General features: G+C 43.6%; 1 protein-coding gene across 1 annotated transcript in view; it reads right to left on the bottom strand.

Moving 5' to 3' along the window:
- Nucleotides 1-351: 351 nt before the first annotated feature.
- MMP2 (matrix metallopeptidase 2) overlaps nt 352-15,263 on the bottom strand; it is a 78,191-nt gene continuing 63,279 nt past the window's right edge. The window contains exons 11-13 of the mRNA XM_088471842.1: nt 14,083-14,242; nt 6,132-6,238; nt 352-2,626 (exon numbers count right to left, since the gene is read on the bottom strand). Of these exons, the coding sequence (XP_088327968.1) occupies nt 2,523-2,626; nt 6,132-6,238; nt 14,083-14,242 (371 nt within the window). The 3' untranslated portion in view covers nt 352-2,522. The remainder of the gene's footprint in view (nt 2,627-6,131; nt 6,239-14,082; nt 14,243-15,263) is intronic.

The raw sequence follows: 15,263 nt of genomic DNA, 5'->3' as shown, positions 1-15,263 counted from the left end.
TCACAAGCTGTCCTGCGGCTGCCAGCTCCCCCATCCCTCCACTGCATGAAAGGAGTCTTCTTGCGGTGGTGGGTGTCAGCGCTCAGCTGGCCCCTCTCACTTTTATCCTGCTCCTATGGTCTTCCAAGAATCTTCGCAGCCTGTCTTCATGCTGTGCATGTGAAGACTAAAGGAGGACCTGGGGAGCAGGAGAAGAGTCTCTCACTTACGAAAAACAGACTCCACAGAAACAGCAGCTTTTCGGAAGTGATATTTTAGGGCAGGAGGCATGATGAATGCCTCCCATACTTTGTTTGAGATTGCAGCAAGTTCAAACCATAATAATAAATAATGATACTTATGTTATGATTAATGAACTCTTTAATTGTATAATAGTGCATTGACAAGATTTAATTCCAAAGCGAACACCTTACTGAAATTCTTACGGTTGTTCCTGACTGCAGTCAGCGCTGTGGTGTCCAATGTCTCACAAAGCATATTTTCTGGGGTTAAATAAATGTCTGCATTTTTTTTATTCAGTTTGTCCCATTTTCTGTTCATATTTTTCCTCTTAATTTGCCCGTTGTAGATCAAGAAATCTTTCTTCAGTTATAATATTCCAAAATTTGGACTTAAGGGCTTATCTAAGGGCTTATATAAGGGCCTATATAAGAGATGTGCGTAAATTCAATATTTACATCTCCTCTGTTTGAATATCTGCACATGCATCTTACACTGCACACGTGCACATCTGTTTCTGTGAAATTGGCTGCAGTGATCCAAAGCCAAGGCATGATTGACATGCTGCTGGCATATGATGGTGGCAACACGGAGTGTGCCAGAAAACAGCGGCGTGACGTCACAGCCCCGTTTCCTGGCCGTGCCGAAGCCCGTGGCTGAATATTTAATGCAGCTTCACTGGCCCCAGCAGTGGGATTTTGCTGGACGTCCTGAGTAACCTGCGTCTTCGGACACAACACCGGATCAGAGAAGCTGGCAGTGGGCATCTTTTTACTTACAGCACCTCTTGCAGCTTTTCCATATTTCAGCACAGCTGCTGCATACAAAGACCCAGTGGCTGTGCTGTAGGGTAAATCTTTGAATCAAGCCCTAAGTTACCAGTTTGATTCAACATAAATTATAAACGCAGTCAATGGGGCATATTCTATTACCTGCGGTAAATTAAATCACCCGTATGGAAAGCTAAATGTTTAATGCCTGGAGCAATTCGATTGTTAATCAAATTCCTAGTGTGATAAACCCACTGGTAGTGCACCCATAGATTCCGCGTTAAGTGCTGGAGTCTATGAGTTTCCCTGCATGTTAGGTCCTAGAGGGTCCATTTAATGCTGAGTTTTCTCACAGCTCCTGAGGCTGCAAGGAATAATCTGCGTTAAATGAACCCTTAAAGCACAGGGATGCGGTACTTAATTGAATAAAATAGGGCTGACAATTAGCTGTGAGTAAACCGAGCAGCTAATTAAATATGCTCCAATGTGTAGAATAACGTTAAAATATTAAAAAATTATTATTTTGTGTTATACTTATCTGTGCAAAATATCCTTAATGCAGCCCCTCATAGGCCCATCCTGCCACTGAACATCACAGCCTAGTGACAGGATCATTGTTCAATATGGCAACACATCTATTACTTTAGTGGTGGGATCACCATAGGCTTCATTGAGTATGACTATACATACAGTACAGACCTATAGAATTACTTAGAGCGTGGGGAAAGAATAAAATCATTATCTAGTATTGCAGCAATATTGGACCGATTGCCCACTTTTGTCTATGCTACAGCTTGATTTTATTAGTTCTGGCTGAGTTTTACTCTTATGTAGATGAGATTTGATATATTAACAATTACTTCCAGCATTATATTTTCCTACAGATGTGTCCTCATACAGAAGCCAAGGTGCTGTAAATCACAGACTTTATTTATGTTTTGTTTTAGTTGTACAGTATTGGAGGTGTAGATTTGGAAATTTAAAGCACTGTTGTACAAGTTGAAAGAATTTACAAACATTATTGCAACAGAGTACAAACATGGTAACAAATGAAAATAATCCAATCTAATATCACAGCTAGACAATTGGGTGTAAATTTACACCAGAATACTGACTTCTTTACGTTTATAGTACAATACTGAATTTGTCTGTAGCTATTTATCATCATCACAAGTTTATAGGCAGCCTGTGCCTCTGTACGTGTAGGTTTATCGTCGATATATGAATGGCACATAATATAGCATCACAATGGCAATTAGCCATCAGGTTGATGGACCAATGACCCATTCATACAGCAGTAAGCACTATGTGCTATGTATGTCTGTACTGTCATGTTTGGTTTAGACTGTTCTCATGTATGCAACACATTAAATTATCGTGTAAGGAAAATGAGGTGCTCTTGCACATACAATCAATATACCAGTACCAGACTGGTCAAACAGTACATTTCTATAACCAATAACAAAAAGTCATAAACATGTAAACTGGAATACATACAAAAGACAATATGTGATTAATGTAACACTGTACACTTCAGCAACCAAGCCAATCGGTTTTTACATTGCCGATTTTAACAATCTTCAATATCTTATCTTCCATTTCATGATAGTACTGGTCTTTGAAGAAATAGCTGTAGCCTGAAAGATAGGAGGATAAAACAATTCTCAGTTACAGAACATCAGTCATATTTACCATAGCATGCAACTTGGTGGGAGGTCCAAACTTACATGCATCCTAAAACAAACCTCTTACTGCTTTTATGTTTTGTATAGGCGATATGATCATTAATATGCTGTAATAATCCTGGATGGATGAGCAGTATCTGTGTGTGTGCTGCTCTACAGAGTGGTGTGTCGGTGTTATGCACAGTGCTATGTGCGTGTGTGTATTGTTATACACAGAACAATGTTTTATATATAGTACTCGCACTATCATGGGCATAACTACTGGGGCTGCAACAGCAGTTGATAAAGGGCCAGACAATGAGGGGTCCCATCAGTGCCCCTCAGATACTGGGATGACAAGGGACTATGTTGCTATGGGTATCTTTTCCCTTTGCGGTGACCATGGTCCTTAGGAGCTTAGTAAGCTCACTGCCATGTACATAAACTCTCAGCCTCTGAATACTGTGAGCACAGGTCAGCATTTTGGCATCCACAGTTACATTTAGCTCAGTAGGAAAGGGAGCACAGAGCAAGTGGCGTGGATCTGAGTCGGACAGACGGCCTTCCCAGCTGGTAAGTGAGGAGAAAGTGTCAATAGAAACTTTTTTTGGGCCACTGCAAAATTGTAATACTACAATACCTGACTTGAATTTAATATAGACCTGCTTTAAAGATTACAGTTTTATGAGATAAGTATGGTTTATAGTAACGAGGAAGAGAGAACATTATTTATATATTGCACCTGTATAATGCAAGTTGATTGGACAGCCCTGATTTATATAAGCATCCCTAAACAAGGGGACTGATGCTCCAAATCATAGTGCACATACAGAGGTGTCCACACACATCACTTCCTTGTGTGGTAAACAGCCCTTCTAGTCGCGGCATGCTGTGGTGTGACTCGGTTAAAAATGACTCTTATTCACAAAGTGAAGTGGATGGGACACACAAGCAGCTTCTGCTGATTAAAATGATATGCGGCATGCCTATATTCTGTGTGTGACTGCAGGTGTATCTGCATGCGAAATGCTACGTTACAGTGTCACAGCTGCTAGTATTTAGCATGCAGATACACACACAGAATATAGGCATGCCGCTTATCATTTTAGTCAGTAGAAGCTGCTTGTGTGTCCTATACGCATTGCTTTGCGAATAAGATGCATTTGAAAGTAAAAAAGTGCACAAAAAGACACTTGGAGCTACTGCGTTATGTTTAACGCAACTTGTAGCGCACGGAGGTAAGATGTATATGGACACATCTGTAGATATAGCATATTTCTACATATATGCAGAGCTGTATACAACTCATGATGGATACACCTCTGCATTGGCAGCATATGAGCCTACATTATAATAAGTCATCAGTATCAATGCATACTTGCATCTGACCTGTAGCCGGTGCTAAACATACACCTTCTAGCCAGAATACATACACAGAAAAACTGATCCGCATTTGTGTGAACACGCCATTACTGAACTTTGCCTATGTGTGATTGCCCCGTGCCTCCTTGTTTCGCCTCTCTGTTCTTAACGTTACATATGTGCAGAATAGGTGCGGCGCTGCATATGTGGACCTTTATTTCCGAGTATGTGCAGAATGAAGTCACGCAATATACAGTATATGTCATGATTATGTAGTACTCACTTCCCATATCCCGTCTGCCAACACACAAGTATATATGTGATAGTTGAAAAAGTTTAATTTGCAAGTAATATCACATTTTGCATTAATATAAGTCTACAAACTGTATTACTGAGTTGAATAATAAATAAGGAATAACTGCAGTGTTAATATTTAACTAAATAAATCCACCATACTCTATTGTGCTCCTTTGCATTCAGTTTGCCATGTTAGGGAAGGACTACTTTTCTAACACAGCAATCACTGTGTGATTGACACCTATGCTAAGCAGACTTGCTTTACACAACTGCACTCTCGATTGCTGCATACACAGGGCAGGACAGATGATGTCGCTCATTGTCACAGTAACTGAAATGACTGCAATATCAGCTATTTTGCTTTAATCGGATATCCTCAGGACACTGCCCTAAAGACGTGGGAGGGTCTTAAACTGTCTGTGCTGCTCCAACAGGCATCCAACAATATCACACTCTCTAATTGTACCCATATCAGGACATAGTGATGACAATAGGGACAGCAGACAGTCCAATCGCATCAGGTATGTCATACCTACAAATCAGGACAGTTGCAAAGTGTGTATTTTATCTTCAATACCTATACCTACAGTACAAATTGCAGTTTAATGGAGCATACACACGGTCAGATTTGTCAGATGAACGATTTTACCAAAGTTTTGAACGATTTGAACGATTGAACGATTTTTGACTGCATTAAAATGAATGGAATCGTCCAAGTCTGACTGCAAACACATCAGATGTCAGATATCGTTATCTGACAAAAGGGAACGCGCATCGTTCATCATCCATCGTTCAGGCATGTCAAATATGTCAGATTTTCCTTCAGATATGAACGACTGAACGATTTTTAAATCGTTATCGTTCAGATCTGAAGGAAAAATCTGAACGTGTGTATGCACCATTAGGGTTGAGTGATCCTTTAAGTACAGAAGATATATGAGATAAAGGCCTTGATTCAGACCCACTCGCAAGCGGCTGTCCGCTCGCAAGTGGGTCGATGGTCTGCACTGAGCATGCGCACGACGGAGGGAGCTCCGTCGTGCGCATGCGCCAGACGCGACGAGCGAAGGAAAGTCCTTCGCTCGTTGTGTCTGATCAAAGGGGGCGTGCTGTCGATGTTGATTGACAGCACGCCCCCTTTGGTGGGCGTGCCTCCCTGACGGGGGCGTTCCCAAGGGAACGCCTACCGTCAGAAGCCGGCCCACTGACATCACTAGTGATGTCAGTGGGAGTGATTTTGGCTCTGATAGAGCCAAAATCACTCCGGGCCTTGCGGTTGAAAACCTCAACCGCAGGCTCCGGCTCGCAGTTTCGATGGTCGCGATGGTCACGACCATCGCGGCCATCAAACTGCACGCTCGTATAGGCTGTGGGTGGTGACCCACAGCTATACGAGCGTCCAGGAGGACGCTCCATTTTTATGGAGGGCGGCCCTCATTCAGAGCGTGCGCTCTGCTCAGAGCGTACGGCTCTGAATGAGGGCCAAAGTTGTGATTGTAGAGGATGTTATTTTCCTGCAAACAACAGACTTTCTGGGCCAAATATATTATGTTTCGATTTGGAAAAGGTGCTGATTTTTCTGCGGTGTTGCAGAGGTATTTAGTGCCTGATTCAGAGTTGGGAATGGAGTAAGATAGGGAGGAGTGTGTCCAAACGGACATCTAAATTGTAGTGTAAAAATAAAGTTGGAAATTATTACGGTAGATATATATTTCTAAATATTATTGGTAGATTTATAATACAAAGTGGCCCTTGAGCACTAATATTTCTACAGGTAACTAGACATACACTGCTTCCTGTGGAAATCAAACTTTCTTACCGTTATTGAGGTCTACCACAGCATCTAGATTATCGTGCACACCATTCCAGGCATCTGCAATTAATTTTGGGAAGCCAGGGTCCATTTTCTTCTTAACTTCATTATATCTGTGAGAATAAGGAACATAATTATAGTATAGCTGACATCATCAAAGCCAGTGATAGAGAAAGCAAAGAAAATATGTATAGTCAAAAGCAAAAGTGGTTCAAGGGTCACAATGACATTCCAATTAGAAGGCAATTTTGGAATCTACAGCAGTATATTCTATTATCCCCTTTATTAGTGCAGGTGTACCATACATAATGCTCATTAAAGAAATATGTTTAACTACTTTGTGTTCACAAGTGAAGTTTACACTACAGTATATTCAAGTTATGAGAATAGTATATAGTCCAGAAACAAACTCTGTACATGTATGGGAGATAAATGCACTTTGGTTGCATTGGAGTGGTCTAGTGCTTTCAATTATTTGTTAATGCAAGTACATTCTGATGTTTGCAATAATCTACTGCTTACTAGACCGGCGTTAAACCGAAGTCAAACAGAAGGAGACACCTCTAACCTCAACCCATCCAAAAACCTGAACATCTGGACAAAGACTAAACAAGATATGTAAATTCACAATCTCTTCTCTACAAGCAACTGCTGTCTGCTTAACCTGGACATTAATCACTGGACTCTGGGCCTGATTCACAGCTGGACGCTCTGACAGAGCGCTCGCTCTGAATCAGGACGTCTTTTTTTTTATGGAGCGGCCTCCTGGACAGGAGGCCGCCCCTACTGTCTGTGGGGCCGCCCCCAGACAGTAGGCGTTCTCATGGGAACGCCTCCGTCTGGGCAGCCACCCTCCCGGCCCGCCCACCAAAGGGGGCATGCTGTCACTCAACATCGACAGCACGTCCCCTTTGGTGCGAGACCCGGAGCGACGGATTGCCCGTCGCTATCCGGGTCTCGCGCATGCGCACGACGGAGCCGGCTCCGTCGTGCGCATGCGCTCTGGGCCACCATCGACAGGTTGCGAGCGCTCAGCGCTCGCGACCGGGTCTGAATCAGGCCCTCTGTTTGCTCACTCTAAGAAATTAACACTTTACTTGCTAATATTTGTGCTGGCTCTCTGATTTCACAAATATTTTACAGCATAATGTACTGTATCTGTGCCAATTTCAGTTTACCTCTACCTTAATTATTTGCCAAGCCTGTCATCTATCTTCTAACACAGTTTACTTTAATATTCCATTTCTTCCCCACTACATCTCCATTTTTCCTTCACTCAATTATAACCTTTTATCATTACACAGATATCAAATTAATCTCACCTTCTCGTCACAGCAACCCTGATAATCTCATTCACATCTCTCCCATAAACACTTTCCCTCTATCTTGTGCCCTCTGGAATGCCAGATCAGTCTGTAATAAACTGGTTCCCACCCATGACCTTTTCATTTCCAAAAACTTTCATCTACTAGCCATTACTGAAACCTGGATTTCACCCTTTGACACCACTTCCCCTGCAGCTCTCTCTTCTGGGGGCCTCACCTTCTCTCACACCCCTCGGCCTGGGGGTCGCCATGGTGGTGGTGTGGGGGGCCTTCTATCCCCAGGTTACTCCTACCAACTCCTACCCTCTGAACCATCCCATACATTATCTACATTTGAGGTTCATGCTATACGCCTCTTCCAACCAGTACACTTGGGAGTAGCTGTCATTTACGATCCCCCTGGCCCTCCCTCTAAGTTCCTAGACAACTTGGCTTCCTGGCTCCCTCACTTTCTCTCCTCTGACCTCCCCTCCATTATCCTTGGTGACTTCAATATTCCAATTGATATCCCCAGAGAATCCTCTGCCTCCAAACTCCTTACCCTCACATCTTCATTTGGTCTCTCCCAATGGACCTCCTCACCCTCACATGTGAGTGGGCACTCACTTAATCTAGTCTTCACTCACCGCTGTAATATTTCTAATTATTCCAACTCCCCATTCCTCCTCTCTGATCATCACCTTCTCTCTTTTAACCTATCTTTCTCTCCCTCCTCTACCTCTAAAGGCCACCATCACTAAGCGTAACATTGAGGCTATCAATGCCATTTCTTTATCTTCCCTGCTTGACTCGCTTCTCTCCCCTATCCTCTCTCCTGCCCTGAACAAGCTGCTTCCCTATACAATGCCTCCCTTACTTCTGCTGTGGACTCTGTTGCGCTGGTAATCACTACTCACCCTCGCAGATCCACACTACAACCCTGGCATTCCAAATGCACCAGATATCTGCAAAAGTGCTCAAGAACCACCGAGCAACAGTGGAGAAGATCACGCTCTAAGGCAGATTTTCTCCCCTTCAAATTTATGCTCTCATCCTACAGTATTGCCCTTTCCCTCTCTAAACAGTCCTATTTCAAGAACCTAATTTCCTCCCAGTCCGCAAATCCCCAGCGTCTCTTCACCACCTTCAACTCCCTCCTCTGTCCACCCCCTCCCTGCCTCCCCTCCTCACTCACTGCCATTGACTTTGCTACCTACTTTACATCCAAAATCGATTCCATATGTCAGGACATCACATCCCACCAGTCCCCCTGCTCTACACCTCCTTCTTTTCCTGATCACCCATCTCCATCCATTTCACCGACTCTGACATCCTTCTCCCCTGTATCTGGAGAGGAAGTCATGGCTCTCATCCGGTCTTCCCTCCTTTCTACCTCCCCCCTTGAGCCTATCCCTTCACGTCTCCTCTGCTACCTCTCTCCTTGTGCCTGTTCCCATCTTGCCCACCTCCTCAATCTCTCCCTCTCATCTGGTACTGTCCCTTCTGCATTCAAACATGCGATTTTCTCCCCCATTCTTAAAAAAACCTACCCTTGAACCCAACACTCTCTCCAACTACTGTCCCATCTCTCTCCTCTCTTTTGCTTCCAAGCTCCTTGAGCATGTTGTTTACAAATGCCTTACTACCTTTCTTTCCTCCCACTCCCTCCTTGATCCTCTTCAGTCTGACTTCCGTTCTCTCCACTCCACTGAAACTGCCCTCACAAAAGTCAGCAATGACCTCCTTGCTGCCAAATCCAAGGGCCACTACTCTCTGCTTATTCTCCTTGACCTCTCTGCTGCCTTTGACACTGTTGACCACCCTCTCCTGCTGCAAATCCTTCACTCCCTTGGTTTACGTGACACTGCTCTTTCCTGGCTGTCGTCCTACCTCTTAGACCGGTCCTTCTCTGTCTCTTCTCATGACTCCTCTTCCCCACCACAGCCTCTTACAGTAGGTGTTCCCCAAGGTTCCGATCTTGGACCTCTACTATTCTCCCTCTATACATTCTCTCTAGGTAAACTCATCAGCTCTTTCAACCTCCAGTATCATCTCTATGCTGATGACACTCAGCTCTACCATTCCTCCCCTAACCTCTCCTCCTCTCTCCTCACTCGTATCGCCAACTGTCTCTCTGCTATTTCTTCCTGGATGTCCCAGCGATTTCTTAAACTTAATATGTCTAAGACTGAGCTGATCATTTTCCCACCCTCCAACATAACTTCACTTCCCACTATTTCTTTAACAATTGATGGCACAACTATCTCTTCTAGCCCCAAAGTGTGCTGTCTTGGAGTTATCCTGGACACCTCCCTCTCCTATAAACCACATATCCAGAGCCTCTCACAGTCCTGTTGTTTCCATCTCAAAAATATTTCCAAGATTAGACCCTTTCTCACCAAGGATGCAACCAAAGCCCTCATACGCTCACTGGTCATATCCAAATTGGACTACTGTAACCTTCTCCTATCTGGCCTCCCCAACTCCCATCTCTCTCCTCTCCAGTCTGTCCTCAATGCTGCTGCTCGACTCATCTTCCTCTTCAAACGCTCTACGTTTGCCTCCCCTCTCCTACAAGCCCTCCACTGGCTCTGCTTCCCTTTTAGAACCCAATTCAAGGTTCTCACACTTGCTTACAAAGCCCTCACCCACTCCTCTCCCATTTACATCTCTGACCTCATCTCCCTCCACTCTCCTGGCCGCCCCCTTCGCTCAACCAATGCATGCCATCTCTCATGCCAACTAATTACTTCTTCCCACTCCCGCTCCAAGATTTTGTCCGTGCTGCTCCCAACCTTTGGAACTCTCTCCATATTCCTATCAGACTCTCCTCCTCTTTACAATCCTTCAAATGGGCTCTCAAGACCCACTACTTCATCAAAGCCTTCCAGCTCCCATCCTAACTTGCTGCAATATGCTCCTTCCTCCGTTTACCCCATCTGTGTCACACCTGTTTGTCTGCCCCTCCCCTTTAGAATGTAAGCTTTTATGAGCAGGGCCTCTACCCTCTTGTGCTTCACCTTTCTTTAATTTCACCTACTTCTTACCCCCCACCAGGGCACCTAACACTTGGTTGCTTACGCTCTGTTGCATATCTAGGTGTTATGGTCACTTATGTATCAATGTATATTATCCATGTCCTTGTCCTATTTTGTACTGTAAGTAAGTTGTCAAATTATTAATGTACTTTGTAAGGCGCTGCGGAACACTTGTGGTGCCATATAAATAAAGGATAATAATAATAATAATAATAGTAATCTGGGAAAGAAACCAACCAAAGACCTATTAAGCAAACTGTTCTTTTTTTTTTATTCAAAATATACTAGTATTGTTTATTTTGCACAATCCATTTGTCAGAACACTGAATTAAAAACAAAAATACATTTTTGAAAGCACTGTTGCCTCTGCACTCACCCCTGTAGTAGCTGTAAATGCCTGCACACTGCTGCTTGCTCTCATCCACTTTGCTGAGAACTTAGCCAAGCATACCTGCTCCCAAACTTGGGGGAGCCTACTGGCTCCCAGGAAAGAAAACAACACACGCGCATCCTACCCAGTTCTCCAATGGGCGAGGCATACTGCATGATGATGCTGTTCACAATGAATTGCATCATTGTGGCACCTCCCTGTGTTGCAATACCACAAATCACACATTACATCGCAGTGGTAGTGTTATGATGGGTTGGGTACGGGACAGGGTTAGGATACTGACACCTGACGACAGGTATCATAACCCCCCCTTAACCCTCCCTCCCCGGTGCCTAAACCTAACCTCCCCCTCCCTGCATCCTAAGCCTAACCCTTTACCCCAGTGCCTAACTCTCCCCCTAGTGCCTAACCCTGGCACCTGTATTCTAAGCGCCGGCATCTCCTTTGCCGGGATCTTGACCGGATCCTGTTATGATGATTCCATCCAAAGAGCCAGGCCCCCTCCCTTCCCACTTTGGCCTGACCCTCCTCGGATCTCTGGAAGGCCAGAGTGAAAAGGTTGGTAAGTATGAGGTTAGAATTGTAATCATAGCAGTCTGGTAGGAAAATCTCACTTGTTCTTTGTTCACACCTCTATGGGCGAGCAAACACATGTGAATGTTTCCTGCCCTTATAACCCAAGGAACCTCAAAGTATTGCTGGATGAATTAAGCATAAATAAAGAACCCGCGGTATGTCACACAGAGCTGAATTCTGCTCACAGTCCATGGAGGTGCAATAAGAAATCAGCTATCACGATGGCCTGATATACTGTAGACGCAGCACAGCTATTTGAATCAAACCCTTATGCTGAACTTGAAGTTTTTGTTTCTCTGACAACTGAATCTAACTAACAAAAATCAGAGAAATGTTTTTAGCTTTTTTTTCAGTATAACAGTGTCAGTTTGAAAATGCAACAGCTCTATCTCACTGCTCCATAACAAGAAAAATGGCCATGTGATCTCTGGGACTGACCAATCAATGTGACAGACCAATGTTTCATAAACTTACCCCCCAGGAGCCCTAACAGTTCATGTTTTTCACACCATCTATGTATCTTCAGAATGTGTCAGTTAGGAATGAATGAAGAATTAACAGTAGATTACTAATACAAATGATTTATTGCTGCAGATATGCAGTGGGGACATGGAATAGATCACCATGACACGCTAACGAACTTAAACAAATTTGTTAACATTTAAAAAATAGATTTGAATAAATGATCCCTGTCTCCCCCAAGTCTGTTCTCAGCCCTCCATTGTTATTCTTATTACGTATATTCTGTTATTCTCACCCATTCTTCAGTACCTGGTACATTTTGCCACCACAAACACCTTGTGACTTACTACCACTTGTCTTGCCAGTGGCGGAACTAGAGAGTGGTGGGCCCAGCTGTAAGAATATGCTTTGGGCCCCCCTATGCAGTGCCCCCAGTAGTGCCCCACATACAGTGCCCCAGTAGTGGTCCTCCTATGCAGTGCCCTCAGTAGTTACCCTTATACAGTGTCCACCAGAAGTGGTCCACCTATGCATTGCCCCCAGTAGTAGTCCCCCCTATGCATTGCCCCCAGTAGTAGTCCCCCCTATGCACTGCCCCCAGTAGTAGCCCCCTATACAGTGCCCCCAGTAGCGGCCACCACCTCTATACCATGCCCCCAGTAGCAGCCCTCCTATACAGTGCCCCTAGTAGCAGCCACACCTCAATACAGTGCCCCCAGTAGCGCCCCCAATGCAGTGCCACACACAAAAAAAAAAAAAACACACAACTTACTGAATCCCCGCTCCTGCAGTGACCGCCGCTATCCGCTTCTCCTGGCCCACTCTTCTGCACTATGTGAGAGATGTCATGACATCTCTCCCATCACCTGCTGCGTGGGGAGCCGGAAGGCGGAGCTCATGAGTGAGCTCCAGCTGGCTCCCTCCGTGGACTCAGCAGCCAATGAGAGTCTGTCTGACTCTCATTGGCTGCTATAACAAATACACCGCCGCTGCTGGCGGCGGTGTGTTTGTTACTGTGTAGTACGGATCGCTCTCACTGTGGTCTGCACTACACTTAATACTGTGGGGCCCGGGGGACACTGGCGGCGGGTGCAGCTGTGCTGTTGGATGCAGGCGGTTATGGGCCCCTGCACCACATCGGGCCCCGGTGCGAGCCACCAGCTGCACCGCCACTAGTTCCGCCACTGTGTCCTGCAAGATACAGAGGGAGATGATCAAACCTTCAAAAAAGATAGAGAAATTGCCCAATCAGCTACTAAATGTCATATCATAGACGATGATAGATAATTTATAGGTATAAGCTGATTGGTTGGTTGCTATAGGCAACTTCTCCAGTTTATTTCTCTCAAAGGTTTGATACATCTCCCCTCTAGTGATTTGAACTACCCTTGTCCTCATCCTACCTAGCTTGCCATTTTATTGCTGCGCAATATTCCTAAAGCTCGAAACACATTATATATATATATATATATATATACTGTGCAGTTTTGGTACTTTCAACCGATCGGAACAGCCAGTGTGTACCATCAATCCATAATTTTCACCCATTGTTCATTGCATTGTCTCTTCGGATGCTCTGCACATCCAATGGGATGATTCCACGGACAACGTGGTGTTGCTAAATGAAGCATGTAACAATACGTCGTGTCGCCGTAAAGCGGATCATGTAATGCAATATATTATTATAAAGCAGGTTTATACTCCGCTTAAGATACAGTATATCTATTTACATTGTATTGTACTGATATATCAAGGACACTGCTGCTATGTTTAGTGCTTAACTGAGCTGTGGACACTTTGTGGCACTATAAACATAAATGATAATAACTATAATAATAATAATTAGTGTATTATGGTATAAATTTTACAGAAACAACTGTAATCTTATAAGCGATACAACAGAAACCTACAAAATACTTTAAAGTCTTTCAACTATGATATCTATATGATTTCTATATTAAAGATAGAAGTATAAATGTACTGTTAGTGCAAATTCCTACCTTAGCCCCTGTTATTTTATAAATATCTTTAAAAAAAAAAAAATTGGAACTAATAACACTCTCATTGATGTTCTTACATACAGAATGGACGACAACTGTGCACTATGTTTTGGCTTTCTGCTTACAGTCGCTATAAAACTACTGTGATGATCCCGTAGCAAGAACTCCCTCTTACTGTGATATTACCTCCAGAACTTGTCCCCAATAAAAATGTATGTTTTTTTGTTTTTGCTCCAGTTGAAGGCAGCATCCACATGTTTGACATCTGGCGGTAGTCCAAGGTTCGTTAACTTCTTTGGGTATCCCCTTTCCAATGCACTTGAAGTGTAAATCCAGTATTCATCACCTGTAAGCCAAAACAGGAACACAGTAATATATAACCATGTATGCGTTCCTCTGTTAATGCATCAGAACAGAGGCTGGTCACAGACATAAGTTAGTGGCCAGAGGCACATAGAGAGGCAAACAACATGGGCATCAAATAACTAGCATGTACTTGTATCTTTTAAATATTATTACACACATCAATCACCAGTGTTCATTTTAGCATTTTTCTAATACTGTAGCATTTAGGTTAAAAAGAAAAGCTCAACTTATATGATGAGATGTCCTATCAGCACCCCCAGTTACACCATACATTGACTTACTTTCTCGGAAGGTGCAGGGGAGACCCATTTTTTAGGTAGTCCATAGGATCACTGGAAAAGGGGGTGGATCTCCCTCGTCCATCCCTAATACTGACACATTAAATAAATTTACCTTTAACAGAGCCCATTTAAATATGTGTACTGCAATGTAAAGGAACTTTATCAATTAAAGAGACAGGTGGGGGGAATGATAGCCCAAGAGAAGGGGTCTGACCTTCAAATTTATCATTAAATACACAAATACACAGGAAAAACGTGGCTGGGCTGAGACCTGTAGTTCTATAGCAGACAAAAAGGGGGAAATTGCAGATCCCTAATACTGACACATTAAATAAATGTACCTTTAATAGAGCCTATTTATATGTGTGTACTGCAATATAAAGGACCCAAACAAATGGGTATGGTAGAACCTCTTATTATGTGCTACAAAAGAGACCACATAATTATAAATGTTATTCTTGGAGTTGAAATAATATCCAGCCAGAGACAGTCTTGTGTTAGAAAACATCTTCGATGAAAGAGGCTGACCGGGGTAGAGAAAGCATGTAGGGTAACTGAGAGGCTGCAGTCAGTCAAATAAAAGAGGAGTACAAAATTTGTGCCAAAACTGAATGGAAAGCACTTGGTTTGGATATGGCAGCCAAATACCCAATTTCAATTTAAGAATAAAGAAACAGTTTCTGCAGATTAAGTATTGCCAGGCAATGAGGGATTGGAAAA

The sequence above is a fragment of the Taudactylus pleione genome, unplaced genomic scaffold (genome assembly GCF_031769625.1).
Source record: "Taudactylus pleione unplaced genomic scaffold, aTauple2 ptg000117l, whole genome shotgun sequence".
Classification (NCBI taxonomy): domain Eukaryota; kingdom Metazoa; phylum Chordata; class Amphibia; order Anura; family Myobatrachidae; genus Taudactylus; species Taudactylus pleione.
Note: the sequence above shows the minus strand (reverse complement) of the source record. Positions and strands in the feature narration are given on the sequence as shown.